Here is a 23,112-nt window from a genome sequence, read left to right on the forward strand (position 1 = left end):
TCTGCCTCCGGCGGCCTCTCTCTATGGCAAGGCTATGCTCACGGAGTCTGTACATTTTGGGTCAGTCATAGTGGTCAGGTATTCTGCCACTATGTAGTCTCTGTTTAGGGCCAGATACCCTTCCTTTATGTCCCTCCACTAGGCAGGTACCTGAGATGAAAAGCCCATTGATTGTCACTCTCCTGTACCCTGGTCTGCACCCCACTCCCCGCCCCACCCACCCTCCATAGGAAAAGAGCTGGGGGGATGAAAGCCTTCTTCTTGGGGCAAATGCAAATCCCCCTGTCCTTTCCCCCCGCTGCTAGGCTTTTCTACCCACACAGCTGCCTCTCCTTTCAGCTTACTGACTGCAGGAGAGGAGCTCTGTGTGGCCGCAGGGACTTTCCACGAGACCCCCTCTGCAAACCAGGCTCCGCACCCCACGCAGTGTGGCGGCTCGGGAGAGAGGGGCCCAGTGCCCCCTGACAAAGGTCGCAACCTCTGACTTTCAATTAGCGTTACTCTCATTGTGCTCTCTGTGTTGTGAAGGTAGGACTTGGGTCGAGGCTGGCTGGGGGGTTGGCTGCCCCTCTTTACAACACTATGACTCAATCAACAGCGCATACAGTTTCCCTGTTCAGTGGTGTAAACAAGCGGAGAGAAAAGGATTGGTTAAAAGAGCCATTGAAGTCTTCTGATTGACTTAATCTGTCTTAAGGGGAAAGGAAGTTTGATGGGGTTCTCCTTTTGACACCAGGGGTGACCTAGCCTACCCCCTAACTCCACTCCTAACCCCCTCGACCCCCTCTGAGCTAAACCTCTATGATGGATACCTAGTGGGACCAAAAGAGAATGAGTTCCACTTTGTCTTTAGGACAGATGAACTGACCCTAAGGTGTCTGCCAAAGGGCGTTGCTCAAAAGTAGTGCGCTATATAGGGAATAGGGTGCCATTTGGGATGTACAGTCTTTTAACATCCCGATAGATAAAGTAATGAATGAATATTCCAGAAGCACACCAGGAGCCACGTTATTTTGGCATGAAGCTCCTCTTCTCTTGATGTCAGGTTAGGTGTGTTTTCGAAATGAAGGATGTGTTGCCATGGTGAATATACAGTGGTTTTGATATGTAGGTGTGGAGGGATAATGAGGGATAATGAAGCAAGACTGTAGCTGATCTCTGTAAGACGGGCCTCGATAAATAAAGGTTGAATGAATAAATCAATACAAGTCTGCCACAGCACATCCAGTGTGGATACTGGGTTAGTCTTTCTCTTCTGTATACACCTTTAAATCCTATTCCCAGCACTGCCGCACAGCCTTCATCCTGCTCTTTCTATCCGACGGGTGGATTCGCAGAGTTCCCCGTCTGTTGGTGTCAAGAGCTGGCCTCGGGGCGGCAAGTAGACTAGCGGTTCAGAGCGTCGCGCTCGATTCCCTGAGCCGGCTATGTGAGACATCTGCCCGGGTGCCCTCGAGCAAGGCTCTTAACCCTAATTGCTCCTGTAAATCGCTCTGATTAAGAGCGTCTGCTAAGTGACTCAAATGTAAATGTAACGCCACTGCATTGTTACGTTGTGCCACATTTAGCTTTTCGAGGCTTTTGTAGGGGGAAAAAGATTGGTGTGTTTTTCACTCCGGAAGAGTTTTCAATTGGGGGGATAGTTGGGGTGGGGGTGGTATTACCATCAGAATGATGGGTTCGTATACACAGTACTCCTTCTACTCTGTCTAGGAGTCCTTTACTGACCGACTTTCGGGCTGGACTCTCCTCCAGTTGTCTCTCTGCTTGTTTTGATCCATTTCCATCCATACAGATAAATATACGTCCCTATGAAGAGCAGTGGTCACCTAGCAGTAACTGTTCCTGCTGGGCTCCAGGCTGTTGTCGGTGGAGAATAAAGTTGTGTGTGTTGTCGGTGGATATGAGAGGGAGAGGAGTGTTTTCTACGTAAGACAGCCATGCCTGTAAGCCAGGTCAGGGGTTCACTGGTTTCCATGGCTTTGACTTTCCCTCCTGCCGCAGCGCAGAGCCAGCTGTTGTCAGTTGTAGCCACTGAAATATCAGGCAGGGAAAACAAGAAAGATAGCCTCCTCTCTGAAAATATCCACTGTTTGCACTTCTTATACCCTTTGTTGGGTTGTGGCTATCAATCTCCACATTTAAGAAATGCCAGATTTTCAGAACAGACCTGACACAGAATGAATGGAGTTACACATTTATTTTCACTAGGCTAGACATTTTTATCCAGTTTTTGTAAATGTTGAGATAGTGGAAACCTTCCCATTCTCAATGGTGTGATTCATACCCATGCCTCCTTTTGAGGACTGGGATTTGAATCAAATGTAAATACTTAAGTGCGTGCACAAACTCTTTGTCATTCCTTCCCCTATGTATTTATTGAGTTCAGATATTCAGACCAAACAAAAACATTCCAACGGTTCCAACATGAATCCATGAGGTTCATTTGTTTTATTGTTCAGTTTATCATCGAGGGCTCTCATTTAACAATGTCCATCATCGGTTCCAAGAACTATTAAACTGAAACATCAAACGAGAAGGAGAAAGAACTTTCCAGAAGTCCTCTACCTCCAGGAATGGACTGCCAGTAGGCTCTTACGTCAGTGTCCCACACCCTCTGCAGTTAGTCAGTCAACCTTGGGAGGCTCAGTCAGTCAAGGGGAGGCAGGGGATTGTGAGTTTGGTGAGAGCGTAGTCTCTCAGCTCTGGTTCACTGAGAGGAGGGTGGAGAACAACCTTTTAAGTGTTTGCAGGTGTCCTTTTTGAGAGAGGAACACCGCCTTTCTCCTCTGATGTGTTTCTGCGTCGTTCACTATCTAGCTTTCTTGCAGCCGTCCATTCAGCCAGACTTGACTCAGACGTTATTTATTTTGGTGCTCTTCCTAAAGCCTTCCTGTCCTGGGTCTCTCTGTGTGTGAGCGTTTCCTCTCCATGGGCCCTCGTCAAAGGTAGTGCACTATATAGGGAATAGGGTGCCATTTGGGACGCGGTCCAAGGGTTGACCTTTTGACCTCACTGCACCTGGTCCACATATCCTCCCGGGTCACCATTCCGCTTATGTTGTCCCACCTGTTGTGAATCAAGCATTCATTTTCTCAAGGTGTCATTTGATAGAATCAACTCAAAGTTTTTCAAGCTGTGATGACAGATATGGGTCAGTCAAAAGCCTCACCTGACCCGTTGCTCAGGAAAAGCTGCTCGACCATTCCACGGTTGTTGTTCTAGTTGTGTTGAAGAAGGAAGACGTGCAAAGGTCACGGGATTGTGCTTCTGTTCACCTGTGGTTGAAAAAGGAAGAGACAGCCAAATGTTACGTTGACAGCAACATGAAACCAAGCAGGACTGCTTTAAACCGCGTGTCAACAGCCAGCACCTGATCAATGGAGTAATCCATCACAGGAATTCATATTTGCTATGTTGATAGTATCACTGTCACCCTTCTGAAAGTCTATAAATGCACAGGCTCTCCACTGACATTTCTGGTCGTAAGTCAGGGGACTTGCACTCTTTCCTCACTTGGGAGACTGGCCATTTAACAACTTTGATATGTAGGTTAGCAGAACTCATGAGAATATTTACGATATTTATTACATGGACTTCAAAGATGTCGTTGAGTTACTAAATGGATGTAAGGCGGGTACATAGATGGCAGCGCACGGGGAGAGTATTTACTGCTTTTTCTTCATCTCGCTCTCTCCTGCATCTCTCTCTTTCATCCACTACGGGGCATTTCCTGTCCTGGGCCATTTTTCATATCAGCAGATAGTAGGCTCCTAGGCCTGCTAGTACGACAGGAAGCACTGAGCAGACACAAGCAGCCTTTGACAGGAAGGATGATAAATAGCTCATTTCCAAGATAGCATGCTCTTTTCCAAGATAGCATGTGCATCCCAAATGGCACCCTATTTCCTTTATAGTGCACTGTTTTTGACCAGGTTCCATAGGGCTCTGCTCAATAGTAGTGCACTATATAGGGAACAGGGTGCCATTTGGGATGCATCCAGCTTCTTCTTTGTCTCGGCTCATTCACAAAGAGGATGTCCTCTCTCTTATCTTGCATTAATAGTTTAGAGGGGATATGGAAAAGGAGCATGTTACAAAGCAGAGGTTGCCGGGAGGAATTCAACTCTGGAATAACACCATGATGAACCAGCTACTAGCAGCATCAATAAAATATGGTGCTTTTAGTCAGTTTCACTGCTGGAACAAGCACCACAAGACCACTCCAACAATAGGCTTTAATGGAACCATGCTATTTGACACCACACCATGCTCTGTGTGTTCCTAAGACGACAGGGTAAAACAAATACACCATCTGAATCATGAATTTTTTATTTATTGGTAGTTTTGCTCAGGGTCAAGAGAGAGCCGAAGCATAACATCCACTACTAGCATGTTTTATTACTGCGCACATACACTCACTAGCTGTGTAGAGATACACACACACACTCACTAGCTGTGTAGAGATACACATACACTCACTAGCTGTGTAGAGATACACATACACTCACTAGCTGTGTAGAGACACACACACTCACTAGCTGTGTAGAGATACACACACACTCACTAGCTGTGTAGAGATACACACACACTCACTAGCTGTGTAGAGATACACACACACTCGCTAGCTGTGTAGAGATACACACACACTCACTAGCTGTGTAGAGATACACACACACTCACTAGCTGTGTAGAGATACACATACACTCACTAGCTGTGTAGAGATACACACACACTCACTAGCTGTGTAGAGATACACACACACTCACTAGCTGTGTAGAGATACACACACACTCACTAGCTGTGTAGAGATACACACACACTCACTAGCTGTGTAGAGATACACACACACTCACTAGCTGTGTAGAGATACACATACACTCGCTAGCTGTGTAGAGATACACATACACTCGCTAGCTGTGTAGAGATACACATACACTCGCTAGCTGTGTAGAGATACACATACACTCACTAGCTGGGTAGAGATACACACACACTCGCTAGCTGTGTAGAGATGCACATACACTCGCTAGCTGTGTAGAGATACGCACATACACTCGCTAGCTGTGTAGAGATACGCACATACACTCGCTAGCTGTGTAGAGATACGCACATACACTCGCTAGCTGTGTAGAGATACACACATACACTCGCTAGCTGTGTAGAGATACACATACACTCACTAGCTGGGTAGAGATACACACACACTCGCTAGCTGTGTAGAGATGCACATACACTCGCTAGCTGTGTAGAGATACGCACATACACTCGCTAGCTGTGTAGAGATACGCACATACACTCGCTAGCTGTGTAGAGATACGCACATACACTCGCTAGCTGTGTAGAGATACACACATACACTCGCTAGCTGTGTAGAGATACACACATACACTCACTAGCTGTGTAGATACACGCACACAAACTAGCTGTGTAGAGATACACAAACACACGCTCACTAGCTGTGTAGAGATACACACATACACACACACTCACTAGCTGTGTAGAGATACACACACACACGCACAAACTCACTAGCAGTATAGAGATGCACACACTCACTAGCTGTGTAGAGATACACACACTCACTAGCTGTGTAGAGAAACACACACACTCACTAGCTGTGTAGAGATACACACACACACTCACTAGCTGTGTAGATACACGCACACCCACTAGCTGTGTAGAGATACACAAACACAAGCCCACTAGCTGTGTAGAGACACACATACACACACACTCACTAGCTGTGTAGAGACACACACACACACACACACACACACACACACACACACACACACACACACACACACACACACACACACACACACACACACACACACACACACACACACACACACTAGCTGTGTAGAGACACACATACACACACACTCACTAGCTGTGTAGAGACACACACACACACACACACACACACACACTAGCTGTGTAGAGATACACACATACACACACACACTCACTAGCTGTGTAGAGATACACACACGCACACACTATCTGTGTAGAGATATATACACACACACACTAGCTGTGTAGAGATACACACACACACACACACACACACACTAGCTGTGTGGAGATACACAACACACACTAGCTGTGGCTGGTGTGTTTCAGCGTCTTTTTCTTCTGCCTGGTATGTGAAGGATATCTCCATGTTGACTGGTGTAGAGATGCATGCAGACATCTTGCTATATACTTGGTATTTCCACTCTTATTTAAGCCTCAAGGTTGTTGTGAATAGCCACTTCTATGAATGACATACACATTGTTATGTTCAATACTGAGATTGATGGTTCTTATGTCCGTTACATTGGAACATTAAACATTTTGGTGTTCAGTTTAAGTCTATGGTTGCTTCTCAAATGACACCCTTTTTCCTATATAGTGCACTAGATTTTAGCATAATGCCATAGGGCTCTGCTAGTGCACTATGTTTGGGAAGAGTTGTATTTTGGGGGGATTCCGTCTTTGTCTAGCAATTTGATGATCTAAACAAACCATTAAAACGTTTTCTCAGTTGAAATGTGATCAACCACAGCTCTCAAGCATGAGAGAAGAACACCTCATTTAAACAGATCTTATTTCTGGGAAGATGAGTTAAATCAACAACACTGGAACACTGGAGATTAATATTTGTAGTGACATCTGATCAATCCTTCACCGCTCTCCAAACACTTTTTAATTGGAAAATAGGAGATTTAGGGCTGTGTAATCACAATCCAAATATTTCACCCAGACCCAAATTCCCACGTGTGTTCTTGAGCTGAGAACACTGGAGCTCGTCTTTGCATAGCAACGTGTGCCTGCTCTGCCTTTCTGCCCTACCTGCCTGCTCTGCCTTTCTGCCCTACCTGCTCTGCCTTTCTGCCCTGCCTGCCTGCTCTGCCTTTCTGCCCTACCTGCCTTTCTGCCCTACCTGCCTGCTCTGCCTTTCTGCCCTACCTGCCTGCTCTGCTTTTCTGCCCTGCCTGCCTGCTCTGCCTTTCTGCTCTGCCCTACCTGCCTGCTCTGCCTTTCTGCCCTACCTGCTCTGCCTTTCTGCCCTACCTGCCTGCTCTGCCTTTCTGCCCTACCTGCCTGCTCTGCTTTTCTGCCCTGCCTGCCTGCTCTGCCTTTCTGCCCTACCTGCTCTGCCTTTCTGCCCTAACTGTCTGCTCCGCCTTTCTGCCCTACCTGCCTGATCTGCCTTTCTGCCCTGCCTGCCTGCCTGCTCTGCCTTACTGCCTTTCTGCCCTACCTGCCTTTCTTCCCTACCTGCCTGCTCTGCCTTTCTGCCCTACCTGCCTTTCTGCCCTGCCTGCCTTTCTGCCCTACCTGCCTTTCTGCCCTGCCTACCTGCTCTGCCTTTCTGCCCTACCTGCCTTTCTGCCCTACCTGCCCGCCTGCCTTTCTGCCCTGCCTGCCTGCTCTGCCTTTCTGCCCTACCTGCCTTTCTGCCCTACCTGCCTGTCTACTCTGCCTTTCTGCCCTGCCTGCCTGCCTACTCTGCCTTTTTGCCCTGCCTGCCTGTGCTGCCTTTTTGCCCTAACTGCCTGCTCTGCCTTTCTGCCCTACCTGCCTGCCCGTGCTGCCTTTGTACCCTACCTGCCTGCCTGCCTGCCTTTCTGCCCTATCTGCGCTGTCTTTCTGCCCTACCTGCCTGCCCGTGCTGCCTTTGTGCCCTACCTGTCTGCTCTGCCTTTCTGCCCTACCTGCCTGCCCGTGCTGCCTTTGTGCCCTACCTGCTCTGCATTTCTGCCCTGCCTGCGCCGCCTTTCTGCCCTGCATGCCTGCTCCGCCTTTCTGCCCTGCCTGCCTTTCTGCCCTGCCTGACTGCGCTGCCTTTCTGCCCTGCCTGCCTGCCTGCCTGCGTTGCCTTTCTGCCCTGCCTGCCTGCCTGCGTTGCCGTTCTGCCCTGCCTACCTGCTCTGCCTTTCTGCCCTGCCTGCCTGCGCTGCCTTTCTGCCCTGCCTCCCTGCTCTGCCTTTCTGCCCTACCTGCGCTGCCTTTCTGCCCTACCTGCCTGCTCTGCCTTTCTGCCCTGCCTGCCTGATCTGCCTTTCTGCCCTGCCTGCCTGCTCTGCCTTTCTGCCCTACCTGCGCTGCCTTTCTGCCCTACCTGCCTGCTCTGCCTTTCTGACCTACCTGCCTGATCTGCCTTTCTGCCCTGCCTGCCTGCCTGCTCTGCCTTACTGCCTTTCTGCCCTACCTGCCTTTCTTCCCTACCTGCCTGCTCTGCCTTTCTGCCCTACCTGCCTGCTCTGCCTTTCTGCCCTACCTGCCTGCTCTGCCTTCCTTCCCTGCCTGCCTTTCTGCCCTACCTGCCTTTCTGCCCTGCCTGCCTTTCTGCCCTACCTGCCTTTCTGCCCTGCCTACCTGCTCTGCCTTTCTGCCCTGCCTGCCTTTCTGCCCTGCCTGCCTGCTCTGCCTTTCTGCCCTGCCTGCCTTTCTGCCCTACCTGCCTTTCTGCCCTACCTGCCCGCCTGCCTTTCTGCCCTGCCTGCCTGCTCTGCCTTTCTGCCCTACCTGCCTTTCTGCCCTACCTGCCTGCCTACTCTGCCTTTCTGCCCTGCCTGCCTGCCTACTCTGCCTTTCTGCCCTGCCTGCCTGTGCTGCCTTTTTGCCCTAACTGCCTGCTCTGCCTTTCTGCCCTACCTGCCTGCCCGTGCTGCCTTTGTACCCTACCTGCCAGCCTACCTGCCTTTCTGCCCTATCTGCGCTGTCTTTCTGCCCTACCTGCCTGCCTGTGCTGCCTTTGTGCCCTACCTGTCTGCTCTGCCTTTCTGCCCTACCTGCCTGCCCGTGCTGCCTTTGTGCCCTACCTGCTCTGCATTTCTGCCCTGCCTGCGCCGCCTTTCTGCCCTGCCTGCCTGCTCCGCCTTTCTGCCCTGCCTGCCTTTCTGCCCTGGCTGCCTGCGCTGCCTTTCTGCCCTGCCTGCCTGCGTTGCCTTTCTGCCCTGCCTGCCTGCCTGCGTTGCCATTCTGCCCTGCCTACCTGCTCTGCCTTTCTGCCCTGCCTGCCTGCGCTGCCTTTCTGCCCTGCCTCCCTGCTCTGCCTTTCTGCCCTACCTGCGCTGCCTTTCTGCCCTACCTGCCTGCTCTGCCTGCCATTCTGCCCTGCCTGCCTGCTCTGCCTTTCTGCCCTACCTGCTCTGCCTTTCTGCCCTAACTGCCTGCTCCGCCTTTCTGCCCTACCTGCCTGATCTGTCTTTCTGCCCTGCCTGCCTGCCTGCTCTGCCTTTCTGCCCTACCTGCCTTTCTGCCCTACCTGCCTGCTCTGCCTTTCTGCCCTACCTGCCTGCTCTGCCTTTCTGCCCTTCCTGCCTGCTCTGCCTTTCTGCCCTGCTCTACCTTTCTGCCCTGCCTGCCTGCTCTGCCTTTCTGCCCTGCCTGCATTTCTGCCCTACCTGCCTTTCTTCCCTACCTGCCTGCTCTGCCTTTCTGCCCTGCCTGCCTCTCTGCCCTGCCTGCCTTTCTGCCCTGCCTGCCTGCGCTGCCTTTCTGCCCTGCCTGCTCTGCCTTTCTGCCCTGCCTGTCTGCGCTGCCTTTCTGCCCTGCCTGCCTGCGCTGCCTTTCTGCCCTACCTGCTCTGCCTTTCTGCCCTGCCTGTCTGCCCTGCCTGTCTGCCCTGCCTGTCTGCGCTGCCTTTCTGCCCTGCCTACCTGCTCTGCCTTTCTGCCCTGCCTGCCTGCTCTGCCTTTCTGCCCTGCCCTGCCTGCACTGCCTTTCTGCCCTACCTACCTGCATGTCTGCCTGCCTGCCTCTGCCTGTCTGTCTGTATCCATGTGTCTGATTGTTTTGGCAGCACAATTTCGATCTTTCATGCAGCTGTGAATATTTGTTAAGAAAGCCCACATCGAAAGTAAAATCATTCCTTTTTGCTCCTCACACTTCAAACACTTGGCAGTGCTCTGGGAGCCATGAGAACACGGTGGGTCTCTGGAGAACCCAGCAGCAGAAAGGCCAAAGCTAGCTTGTGTCCAAAATGGCACCATGTTCCCTATTTAGTGATCTACTGGTCAAAAGTAGTGCACTATATAGGGAAAAGGGTTCCATTTGAGACGCAGACCAGAGTCAAGCAGCTGCAGGGGAGGGGGATGACCCAGCCGGTCTCTCTGAGGAGGCAATGATACTGGAAAATATTATATCAAAATCCCTTTTCTTTTCCTTTCAATTCACTCTCTCCACCAACTTTAAGAGTCCCCATTTAAGATTTGAATAATTGTATCATATATATTTTATTACATGTCGTTTATTGGCTTTTTCCTCCACCAACAAGCTTATTTGGGCCTTTTGTAGCTACAGGCTGTTTACTTGTGTTTTTGGCTTCAAAGTAGTTTTGTCCTCCAGTACTTTTCCAACTCCCACTCGTCTTTTACCTCCCCCCAGGTAGTGTAGGCCGTCTGTTGTGTTCGTTAGCCACGGGGCTCTCTCTTTCTTTCTCCCCTTCTCTCTATCTCGCTCTTTCTTCACCTCTCTCTAGCTCTCACTATCCCTCATGGAGGAAATGATACCTGCCTGAATTTTGGCCTATCTACTCAGCATAGGCGGACATCCTTGTGTTCGGGCCCTTCCAAATCTTTTATTTATTTTGATTTTTTTTTGCAAATACACTTGTCAATTTGAGAATCTAGGCCTTGGAGAGTTTTCACCCCACGAGACCCACCATGTTTAAATGTGATGTCTTTAATATTGCCAGGCTGCTGTTTCCCCCCTGGCTGGCCTGCACGGTCGGACAAAGCGTAGGTAGCTTCATTGAGAGCTGCCTTCATGGTTCAGGCTGAAGACTACTGTTGCCATATTGATTGTTATGCTTGACCTCTCTATGCGTTTAAGGTCCACTCTAGGGACAGATTGTGTTTCGACTTTAGCAAAGTAAGAACCTCATTCAAATATGAAAGGTATTTGTAATGATTTCCTGTTCTATTCTGTAATGTGAAATGAATTGGCCTATAGACCTATATTTCAGTTGGTTCAATTAAGTCCGCCAATATTAGTTATGCTCTTTCTCTTTTCGAACTATAAATACCCCATCTGACTGAGTGATAACCCTGAGAGCCACTGTGGCCTGCCTCTCCCATGTGAATTCCAAGCCCAGAGTTGCAGAACACAACCAATCTGTGTGCATCCATATGGCAGAGGCTTGGCATAAGCAAACGTGTCAGCCTCAGTCAGCGCAGGGAACTGGGACCTCATTGTGTAGAGTGCCTCAAATGGCACCTTATTCGCAAATAGTTCACTACTTTTGAGCCCTATGAGCCCTAGTCAAAGGTTGTAGACTATATTGGTGTTTGTCTCGCTACGAGTAAAAGTGTATGCTTATCGAGACTGCGAAAGATTCAATTCAATGGAACTTTATTTGTCTCCTTTAGGGCCATATCAGTAGTAGGATCATATCAGACTTTTCAGCAGTTTCCTCCTTACCCATCCAAGACTTTTATAAATGTTAAAGGACTAGTTCACTATTTTACTTGATGTTAGATGATTCCTTACCCTGAAAGTTGTCTATGGACCAGGAGAAACTATGATTCATGGTTCAGTTTACTTTAAACAGCAATTTCAAACTTTAGCAACCGCTAGCTAAAAATCTATGGAAGAGATGTGAGCATGTTTACAAAAATGATGTCCAAATCATCTGAAATCGACTCCATATTTGGTTTGATGTTACTTAACCCTCCTGTGTTCTGGTCAAATTGTGTTCTGGTCAAATTGGACCGATTTACAAGTTTTCTCTCTGAAAAATGTAGTTAATTTAATCTGATTGTCATAAGGTTCCATGACTTTGTCCACACAGGGCATCTGAACACACATTTTCATAAAATATGGTGTGTTTTATTTAACTTTTGTACACCTGTGGTGTTCCCGGTCAAAAATGACCGGTCATTAGAAGTAAATGTGTGAGACTACAATTAGTGTTTAAAATTGAGTTCAGGCACATGCCCATTCATCAGATGGACACACTTCCTCTCCCAGACCCCACATGCATGTGTGTTTGAGCACACACACACACACACACACATCTCACTTCCCTTCTTGGCTTCCATTGCAACCCCCATGGGAATCTTTTCCCAATAGAATCTTTCTCGCATGGGAACCACACCTGTTGGCATTCTCACAAACAATCGCAACATTGTTTCAACAATATATAGAACTTTTCTCGCAGCTCTGGTATATAAAGCTTTTTTGAGGCATTGCTCACAATTCATTCTGTGGCAGCACAATGACCAAACGATATACTGTATGTGAAGCTCTTGATCATATATTTGATCCTGACACTGGTGAGGAGGAGAGAGGCCAGGAAACTGACAGTGAAGATGCATTAGAGGAGGAAGTGTCAGAAGTTGAAGACATCACAGAATATGATCCAGACCAAGAGACAACCGATGTGGAACAACCCAGCGATGAGGAAGAGGGCCCTGCTGAGTTTGTTGTTACATTCCGGTCAAATAATTTATCCTGGACTTCATCCCCACCTGAGAGGAGAAGTTGGCTGAAAATGTTATCAGGATGACCCCAGTGCCAATGAGATACGCCATATCCCGGGTTTATGACATAACATCCTGCTTCGAACTGTTCCTGACAGAGTCAATCGAAATGATAGTGATAAACATGACCAACTTGGAGGGGAGATGCATTTACCAAGACAACTGGAAGGAGGTGGACCGGACAGACGTCCAAGCATACGTGGATCTCTTGATTTTGTCCGGTTTGTACAGAACCAGAAACAAATTACCACCAGGTTATGGGATCCAGAGTCTGGTCGGGGGATTTTCCTGTGCCACTATTGGACTCCAGACATTTCAGGTGTTGTCTCGGGGGATTAGTTTCGACAACCATGATACAAGACCAGGCTGCCGTCAACAAGGCAAGCTGGCAGCGATCAGAGAGGTTTGGCGCTAGTGGGTGGAGCGCCTGCCACTCATCTATAAACCAAGTCCAGACATCACAGTGGATGAGCGTCTGGTCACATTTAGGGGACGCTGCCCATTCAAACAGTACATGCCAAGCAAACTGTGTAAATATGGAGTAAAGATATGGGAAGCATGTGATGCCAGGACAAGTTATGCCTGAAACATGTAGGTTTACACCTGCTGACCTGCTGGAAACCTGCTGGCGGTGTTCTCGAAAGGAACCAGACAAACCTGCTGACGGTGTTCCCGAAAGGAACCAGGCAAACCTGCTGACGGTGTTCCCGAAAGGAACCAGGCAAACCTGCTGACGGTGTTCCCGAAAGGAACCAGGCAAACCTGCTGACGGTGTTCCCGAAAGGAACCAGGCAAACCTGCTGACGGTGTTCCCGAAAGGAACCAGGCAAACCTGCTGACGGTGTTCCCGAAAGGAACCAGGCAAACCTGCTGACGGTGTTCCCGAAAGGAACCAGGGGAAGCGAGTGGTCCTGGAAATGACTGCAGGTCTCCAGGGGCACAACATAACATGTGACAATTGCTTCAACTCATATGCTTTTGGTCAGGAGCTGCTCCAGAGAAAATGACCATGGTGGGGACGGTCAGAAGGAACAAGCCTGAGTTGCCTCCTGCCTTTTACTCACTACCAAGGACAGGGATCGTTTTTGCTCTAAATGTTTCTTCACCGATACACACACACACACACACACACACACTTGTGTCATACTGCCAGAAGAAAAAGAAGAATGTGCTCCTGATGACAACTCTGCACAGGGATGCCGCTGTGAGTACCAGGGAGGACAGGAAGCCCAGCGCTGTCCTGGATTACAACAGGAACAGAGAGGAGCTGACAACCTTGATAAGGTGTGTAAAAATGAGACCTGTTGTTGTTTGGTGAAATGCGGAGTCCTGTTGTTTGTGAACAATATGGAGTCAATTCTAGTCATTTGAATATGTACATATGTTTTGGATGTGATAAGTTAAAACAACGCTTTGATGCAATTTTTCATATTACTAAGTATCACTTGTATGTACTCATTATTTTATTTACTGATTGTTGCACTTTTGCCGGTTACTGGCACCTACTCTTATAAGAGGATGACGGCACGTTGGCCCATGATGGTGTTCTTCAACATCCTAGATGTGTCGGCCTACAACGAGCTTGTCGTGTGGATGGAGGTGATTCCAGGCTGGAAACAGGGGAAATTCTTCAAGAGGAGACTATTCCTAGAAGAGTTGGGGGAAAGCCATGGTGGCACCCCTCACTCAAAGGCGCCAACACCTTCCTCCAACACCATCGTCTGCTGGATTGGTGAGCGATATACAAGGGCCAGAAGCTAGATCTACGGCCGGCAGAGACAGAAGAGACAGGAGGAAGAGGGGCGATCTGTGTGCACCAAGAGATGTCAAAACGAGCATTATGTGCCATAAACGCAGTGCATATATTTGCCAGGCACATGCAACAACCAGCCTGTATTGTCAACATGTGCACGAGAACAACACAAAATGTATCTACCATTGATTGACAGATTGTCAACGTTTTCATGTTTTTGTTATTGTTAGTACTGTTATTGTTACTGTTGGTCTTTAATGTGTTCAGACATACATTTTGTAATATGGTTCAGTTTTCACGTGTTTGAGCTCAGGTCAATGAGGCCTACAGGCCATAAATAGCAAATAGAAGTTCAAAACTTGTCATGTTCACAGGAACTTGAGTTGATAAAAAGATCTAACACAACATTAGGTGATAATATATGTATTATTATGGATTTATAATCAGCTATAATGGGGACGGTTATTTTGGACCGGGAACACAGAATTAATGAACATGAAACGAACACAACAGGAGGTGAGTTGGCCATTAAAAAAAAACATGCTCACATTACTTCCATCGATTTGTAGCATGTGGTGGCTAAAGGCAGCTGAAGCTTGTAATGGCTATATATAGAGAACTGAACCATGAATTACAGTTTCTCCAACCCCATAGACTACTTTCAGGGTGAGAAATCGTCTAACGTCAAGCTGTAAAGCAGTGAACTACTCCTTCAATAGAGTCATGTCAACTATAAGCACTCGAATGTCAAAGCCAAACCTCCTCATGTACTGTATGTATTTAGCAGACACAGGCTAACTGTGATGTGGCTGTATTTGATCTAAGTGGAGTTGCCATGTAAGAGAGCTCTTGGTTTGTAATATTTTCCTTAGATATCGTAATAACATGGGGTCCTTAGAATATAATAGTACAGGCCATTTAACAGACGCTTTTAACCAAAGTGACTTTTTCATCCTCAAATACATTTTCTCATGGGTGGCCACAGTGGGAATTGACCCTCGATCCTGACGTTGGAAAAGCGTCATGGTCTACCAACTGAGCCACACAATTCACTCTTCACAAACCCAGACACTCATTGAACAGGTTAGTGGCAGACAGACAAAAAAAAAATCTAAGTTCAAAAATATTTTTGAGAAGCCTTTAAGGAAACTAAGCACTGAACCTCTGCCTTGGCCCCAGAGTGAGTCACCTAGCAGATAGGTCCTACAGTAGCTTCACCGCCACAGGCTCAGCTGCCGCTCTGCGTTAGTGGTGCTTCGCCCTTTTAGGCCTGAACATCTCTCTGTGTACAAACACCACTGACCTTACCAAACACTGCTGGCTCCTACACAACGTGTGGGTGTGTGTGTGTGTGTGTGTGTGTGAAAAAACACTTCCCCCTACACCGCTGGCTCCTACACAACACACGGCTCATTCATCAGGCTAAGTGACCCGCCACCAGCCAGCTTAGCACTTGTCTGGTGGTAGAGCTGGTGGCTGGAGTTGTGTTGGGTTGGGGCTGAGGCAGGGCTGGAGCTAGGGTTGTCCTGGAGCCAGGGCTGGTGGCTGGGGTTGGGCTGAGGCTACTCACAGATGTATAAAGGAGGGCAGCTAGAGCTGGTGGCGGATTGGGGCTGAGGCTGGCCAGGGCAAGGCTGGAGCGGGCTGGTGGTAGAGCTGCAGGGCTGGGGTTGGGTTGAGGCTGGGCTGGAGCTGTGGCTGGGGTTGGGCTGGGCTGGGCAGGGCTGGAGCTAGGGCTGGTGGTAGAGCTGGTGGCTGGGGCTGTGTTGGATTGGGGCTGAGGCTGGGCAGGGCTGGAGCTAGGGCTGGTGGTAGAGCTGGTGGCTGGAGTTGTGTTGGGTTGGGGCTGAGGCAGGGCTGGAGCTAGGGTTGGGGTTGGGTTGGGGCTGAGGCTGGCCAGGGCTGGAGCTAGGGCTGGTGGCTGGGGTTGGGCTGAGGCTGGGCAGCGCTGGAGCTAGGGCTGGTGGTAGAGCTGGTGGCTGGGGTTGTGTTGGATTGAGGCAGGGCTGGAGCTAGGGTTGGGGTTGGGTTGGGGCTGAGGCTGGCCAGGGCTGGAGCTAGGGCTGGTGGCTGGGGTTGTGTTGGATTGGGGCTGAGGCAGGGCTGGAGCTAGGGCTGGTGGCTGGGGTTGGGTTGGGGCTGGGCAGGGCAGGGCAGGGCAGGGCTGGTGGTAGAGCTGGTGCCTGGGGTTGTGTTGGATTGAGGCAGGGCTGGAGCTAGGGCTGGTGGCTGGGGTTGGGTTGGGGCTGAGGCAGTGCTGGCTGTGGCTGGGGTTGGGCTGAGGCTGGGCAGGGCTGGAGCTAGGGCTGGTGGTAGAGCTGGTGGCTGGGGTTGTGTTGGATTGCGGCTGAGGCAGGGCTGGAGCTAGGGCTGGTGGCTGGGGTTGGGTTGGGGCTGAGCCTGGGAAGGGCTGGAGCTAGGGCTGGTGGTAGAGCTGGTGGCTGGAGTTGTGTTGTGTTGAGGCTGAGGCAGGGCTGGAGCTAGAGCTGGTGGCTGGGGTTGGGTTGGGGCTGAGGCTGGGCAGGGCTGGAGCTATGGGCTGGTGGCTGTGGTTGGGTTGGGGCTGAGGCTGGGCAGGGCTGGAGCTAGGGCTGGTGGCTGGTGTTGGGTTGGGGCTGAGGCTGGGCAGGGCTGGTGGTTGGAGCTGGGACTCAGGCTGTACTGTGCTGGTCAGGCAGGCAGCAGACCGGGTGACTGATGTAGTGAGTAATGTGTGTTTATGTTCCAGGGGAGCGGGCTCAGCAGGGCTCCAGAGTGGTGGCCGTCCGGCTGCCCTTCACCGGCCCAGAGGAAGAAGAGGAGGTGGGCTCTGTCAGTCTGGGGCTCAGCACCGGAGGAGGAGGAGGAGGAGACACAGACTCATCAGGGAATGACATATTCTAGTGCTGCTGACCTGCTTTAGTCATTACTGAGACATTACAGAAGAATGCCTCCAAGACGCCTACTACTTCCATCTCCGTTTCATCACACTCAGTGGATCGATGGGGAGACCACTAAAGGCTTCTTATCAGATCTGGACAGAGCTCAGCAGAGAGAGATAACATTCCATTTCTTGTGAAGATCTTCAGACATTCTCTGTTTATTTACCTCTGGAACCAATTACCATGTGTTTGGACCAATTTGCCTGTCAGATAATCAATGTATTGTATGGAGCTATAATCAATGATAGTTTTTTTTTAGCAATAAAGTTGATACTTTTGAGTGGTTTAGTAACAACTGTTATATAAACTGCTATCTTAACTTCATACTTACCCTATGCAAATGAGAAAAATGTCATTCAAATACACATTTTCATTTAAACACAGTCAACTCCAGGCATATCAGTTATGTGGTTGTTTTCATAGCTACATTGTGATATTCAGACAAGTCAGGCACTCATTCAAATGTTTTGTTGAGTTATTCCCCGAGCCCATGTAAACAGTGTGATGTCATGGCCATGCTACTACAGTGCATTGCACTAGACTAGGAGATTGGCTTTTCACCTCATTACACACCCATTTGCTTTCCTGCTGCCCCAGATGAAGATAGTATCTCCGTCCCAAATGGCACCCTATTCCCTGCACTATGTTTGACCAGGGCCCGAAAGGTAGTGGACTGTGTAGGGAATAGTGAATTTGTGACTCAGCCAGTATATCTGATGTTGCTGTGCTGTACGCAACACTAACAACGCCAGCCTAATGAGCATCCTGTTTCAATTCACCAAGTGTGCCAAGAGGAGAAACTAAAAGAGTGTTCCTCTCCCTCCTAGCTAAACCAAAGAGAAGTCGTCTAGTTGGGTCCCATTTCTTATCCAAAGTTCACCAAATGAAGGCGATATGTTGAATCTGCTATAAACTGCTGCTCACTCTCTATGGAGTTAGCCTGGACTCCAAACAGAATATCGCTCCATTTGACTAGTGTTTCACTTCACAGATAGACTGAATCAGTAAAGGGCTGTAGCTAAGTAGAGGAGCAGGATTAAATGTGGCTCCATGTCAGGCCATGCAGTATAGTGATAAGTCATGATGATAAAGAGAGGAAGGAAATGAGATTAATGACAGGAGGGCAGATGGTCTGGCATGACACTGACCAGGAAACTGCACCTCTATCTGCAACAACTCTCTGTCATTCTCGCTCTCCCTCACCCAATCTCCCTCCCTCTCTCGCTCTCCCTCACCCAATCTCTCTCCCTCTCTCGCTCTCCCTCACCCAATCTCTCTCCCTCTCTCGCTCTCCCTCACCCAATCTCACTCCCTCTCTCTCTCTCGCTCACCCTCGCCCAATCTCCCTCTCTCGCTCTCGCTCTCCCTCACCCAATCTCCCTCCCTCCCTCTCTCGCTCTCCCTCACCCAATCTCCCTCCCTCTCTCGCTCTTGCTCTCCCTCACCCAATCTCCCTCCCTCTCTCGCTCTCCCTCCCTCTCTCACTCTTGCTCTCCCTCTCTCTCTTGCTCTCCCTCCCTCTCTCTCTTGCTCTCCCTCTCTCTCTCTCTCTCTTTCTCTCTCGCTCTCTCTCTCTGCCTTGTATCTTCTTTGAAATTGTAAATAGTATTTGATGTAAATTGGTGTAAGATTGATTTCAGCTTTTCAAACGAGAAATTCATCCTACATTGTTGGAGTTGTTTTTTGGATGGGCATGCTCTGTTGAGAAATGCTTCCATGACAGAAAATCAAGGGCTTGTGTCCCAAATGGCACCCTATTTCCTTCATAAAGCCTTCTTTGCCCGTGTTAAAAGCAGTGTGTCATTTGGGATGCAGACAAGGTCCTCCAGTCCATCTGGGGCCATGGCACACGTTCCTGTCGAATAGTAAGACTTACTACACTACAGTACGATGACCTCAGATACATGTAGTGTGTCACTAGCTGGGATTGCTGAGCCGTCCCTGTCCAGGGGAAATATCAAACTTCAGCTTATCTCTGAGCTGGTCTTAAATGTCTGAGCTACAGCTAATCTCTGAGCTGGGGCAAAAACTCTTCACTGTTTAGTAAAGACCAGAGGTTGAGGGGTGCAGAGCGTTCTCTCTCCCCACCCCCACACCAGAGCCTCCAGCTTTCTCTCGGCCAGCCCAGCCCAGCTGTTTATCAAAGCCAGATGTGAGGGGCGGGAAGAGGAGGGAAATCGAGCGTGACATTGACCACTCTCCTCTCACAGTCAGGCACCAGAATGCACTGCAGCGAGGGACAAGACGCCACTTATTTTTACCCACAACCCTACAGCAAACCCAGCCTGGTCCCAGATCTGTTGATGCTGTCTAGCCAACTCCTTGGCGTATGACATGACAATGACCATAGAAGTTGGCAAGACAGCACAATCAGGACTGAAACCAGGCTACAGTAAACGCCACTGTCGTCACTGTGGCGTTTTAACACATCGGAGATGGCACCCTTTCAATATTACTTTGTAGCTTTTTACCCTTTGGACTCCAGAGAGAGGTCTGACATGATTTAGACATGTGCTGGCAGTCCAAACATGGAGTTTTCTAACCCTGACATGAACCATAGGCACCTTATTCCCTACACAGTGCACTACTTTTCATCATAGGGCCCTGGTCAAAAGTAGTGCACTATTTAGGCAAAAGAGTGCCATTTGGGACACAGACACTGACATCCTTATGGAGGAGATACTGTAGTTAGAATTGCACTTAAAACAACTTGTTTTTTTTTACCCCACAGGAACTTCCATCTGTGGATATGGAAGAGGCTGTATATTTGGGAGGGCTTTGAGTGCGTGTTATTCATATTCCATTTGAACCTCAGGGAGGATTCCGCTGTGAGCGTTGAGGTGTTAAATGAAGGATAAATCCATGCAGAACATTAAGGATTCATACTTGTGTTGGGATAGAGAGGTTAGACCGTAGAGCAGAGGTTGTTTAGTTTGAAAATGTTGTAATGATGACTTGGAAAACCCCTAGTAGTGTCTACAAATGTTTATCGTCTTTCAAGATGAAGACGCTACTTGTCTGTGTGTGTCTGTGTGTGTTGTGGTAAAGCAGTACAACTGCTTCTCAAGCATTACTAAACGTTCATATTTCGAACATTTCATTTGGGTTCCATGATTGAATGAGTGCCTCATCTGAAAACTCTTTAAGTCCACTGCTGCTGCCTCTGAGCAGAGTGGACCACACAACAAGCCACTACTCTACTGTACTGGCTCAGTTAAACCTATAGGTCATATTGATCACGGCTTTTACAGTGTTGCTGATAATTGTTTGAGCCTATGTGTCTGAAAAGAATGCTGTCAACTTTGAAGTTGCATTCAGATTACATTGATGGAGACCATCAGATGTGGAAGTTTGTATTTTGAATCTTTGTTTAATCGTATATAGCGTTGCATTTCCAAGTTGTCGACTCATTCTAAAGGATCCCTCCCTGATGACTCGCAAAATGGCAGTTAAATTTGCATATCAAATGAGCTTTTTCCTTTAATTAATCATGTGGAAGGACTTCATGCTTGAGTCCCAAGTGGTACCCTATGCCCTATATAATGCACTGCTTTTAAGCAGAGCCATATGGGCCATGGTCAAAAGCAGTGCACTACATAGGGGATAGGGTGTAGTTTGGGACAGAAACCCTGTATTTCTCTATCTATCCCCCTGCCTGTCCCAGTCAACGTCAACTCCGTGAGCCAGTTAGTTAAAATAATATACTAATGAGATTATGAATGATTTAGATCCTGAGTAGTCTGTTTGGACACAAACAACAACTTTAGTTTCCTTAAGGTGATGGGCTTCATTAGGTAGAATCCTGGGCTGGGTTCCATATGGCACGCTGTTCCCTACATAGTGCACTACTTTTGACCTGGTCCCTATGGGCCCTAGTCAAAAGCAGTGCACAACATAGGGATTAGGGTGCCATTTTGGACATATCCCTATTTGATTGGTGTATAGGAGCCTTGTTATTAGGCCCTACTGAATTTTAATGGGGATAAACCCAGCAGGAGGGCCATAGTTACTGGACTGGATCCAGAACCGCATGGCTGGCAGGCTTGGCGTGAATTCTGTTCTAGTCAGCCAAATTAGGCTCGGCGTGAAGTCTGTTCTAGTCAGTCACATCAAGCTCGCCGGTCAATGACACATGCAACTCTATACGCCCTTGCTAGAAAACTGCATTCCAATGAGCTCATTACTTTACAGAAGGTTTTCTCTCCCAGTCTGAGCTTCATTATGAGGTGTTTGTGTGTGTGTCTGGCAGCTGTTAGATCCTTGTATATGATGGAACAGAACATCACCCCCTCTCCTTTTCCCACCTGAGACAGTGTTTGATGGATGGATAGGTTTAAGAATTCTGAGCACACCTATCGATACTGTAGGCAAATATTTTTTATTGATAACCGAAGATAGACCCCGGCCTGTCATTTCCATCATGAGCAGATTAATCGTAGTGGGCAGAACAAGCAAGGAGGAGGGCACGGCCTCCCGAGTGGCGCAGCGGTCAAAGGCGTCACTACAGATCCGGGTTCGATCCCGGGCTGTGTCGCAGCCGTCCGCGACTGGTAGACCCGTGAGGCGGCGCGCAATTGGCCCGATGGGACAAAGACATCCCGGCTGGGATGTCGTTGTCCCATCGTGCTCTAGCGACTCCTTGTGGCGGGCCGGGCGCATGCACTCTGACTTTGGTCGCCAGCTGGTCGCCAGGTGGCACATTGATGGCTTCTGGGTTAAGCGAGCAGTGTGTCAAGAAGCAGTGTGGCTTGGCAGGGTCGTGTTTCGGAGGACGCATGGATCTCTATCTTCGCCTCTCCCACGTCCATACGGGAGTTGCAGTGATGGGACAAGACTGTAACTACCAATTGGATATCATGAAAATGGGGCAAAAAGGGGTGAAAAGGTAAGGGAACTCCTACTCTGTGAAGTGCACGTGTGCAATGAGTTAATTCGCCTTTGAACTCCTAAACAAAACAATGTTTTGGAAACTTTGACAAAGGGTAAAGTCTACAAAACGTATTGAGAGCAAATGTTTCGCCGATGAGAAAATGTGTAGTATGTCGGCCAAAATCCATAACTCTCCATCTTCTCCTACTGCCAGCCACTGGCCTTCCTTTTCAATCAAATCCCATTTTATTTGTCACATGCATAGACAACAGGTGTAGACTAAAAGTGAAATGCTTTCTTATGGGTCCTTTTCTAACAATGCAGAGTTAGAGATAAGATAACAAATATATAAATAATGACACAGAGAATAACGAATAAAAAAAGAACATGGCTAGATATAGGGAGTAGAAAATAACATTATTATATACTGGGAGTACCAGTATCGAGTCTGTGCAGGGCTACAAGGTAATTGAGGTAGCTGTACGCTACATATAGTTAGGGGTAAAGTGACTAGCAGCAGCTAGAGTACCTCACCACATACTGTGAGTGTGTATGTGTGCAAGAGAGTCAGTACAAAAAAGAGTCAATGCAGGCAGTCCGGGTAGCCATTTGATTAGCTATTTAGCAGCCTTGTTTAGCAGTCTTACCATATTTGGTGGTGAGTGGAAATGCCAAGCAGATGTTTCAGATTTATACATCCGTTGAAACATCTGGCTCCTTGTCCTATCTGTGCTATAGCCCTCAGAGCTTAGCCTTGATAACTGGCCTGAATTATGGAGATATGTAGATATGTCAGATTGTTAGGCAGAGTTGAGTACAAACATAGTCCTGACACATGGTTTATGAACTGATACGCAAAACAACACTGGATTCAAAACATATCATTTTTTAATTTCAATTATTATACAAAATGATTTCAACCAATAGAATGTTATATATGTGAGGGATACAACCATAGCAGCTCTGCAGGTTTTGCTACGAAGTGACAGAATCATTAGATAATGTTTTTGGCTACTGTCTATATGTAGCTTGTTTTTGGTCACAGGTCCAGGAATGGTTGAAGAATTGCAACATTTACCTGGAGCTAAC

General features: G+C 48.5%; 1 protein-coding gene across 3 annotated transcripts in view; it reads left to right on the plus strand.

Moving 5' to 3' along the window:
- kiaa0586 (KIAA0586 ortholog) overlaps nucleotides 1-17,547 on the plus strand; it is a 126,992-nt gene extending 109,445 nt beyond the window's left edge. For all 3 annotated transcript variants that reach the window (XM_046307833.1, XM_046307835.1, XM_046307834.1), the window contains one exon: nucleotides 16,962-17,547. In XM_046307833.1, the coding sequence (XP_046163789.1) occupies nucleotides 16,962-17,116 (155 nt within the window). In that variant the 3' untranslated portion in view covers nucleotides 17,117-17,547. The remainder of the gene's footprint in view (nucleotides 1-16,961) is intronic.
- Nucleotides 17,548-23,112: the final 5,565 nt, after the last annotated feature.

Source organism: Oncorhynchus gorbuscha, linkage group LG17 (genome assembly GCF_021184085.1).
Source record: "Oncorhynchus gorbuscha isolate QuinsamMale2020 ecotype Even-year linkage group LG17, OgorEven_v1.0, whole genome shotgun sequence".
NCBI lineage: Eukaryota > Metazoa > Chordata > Actinopteri > Salmoniformes > Salmonidae > Oncorhynchus > Oncorhynchus gorbuscha.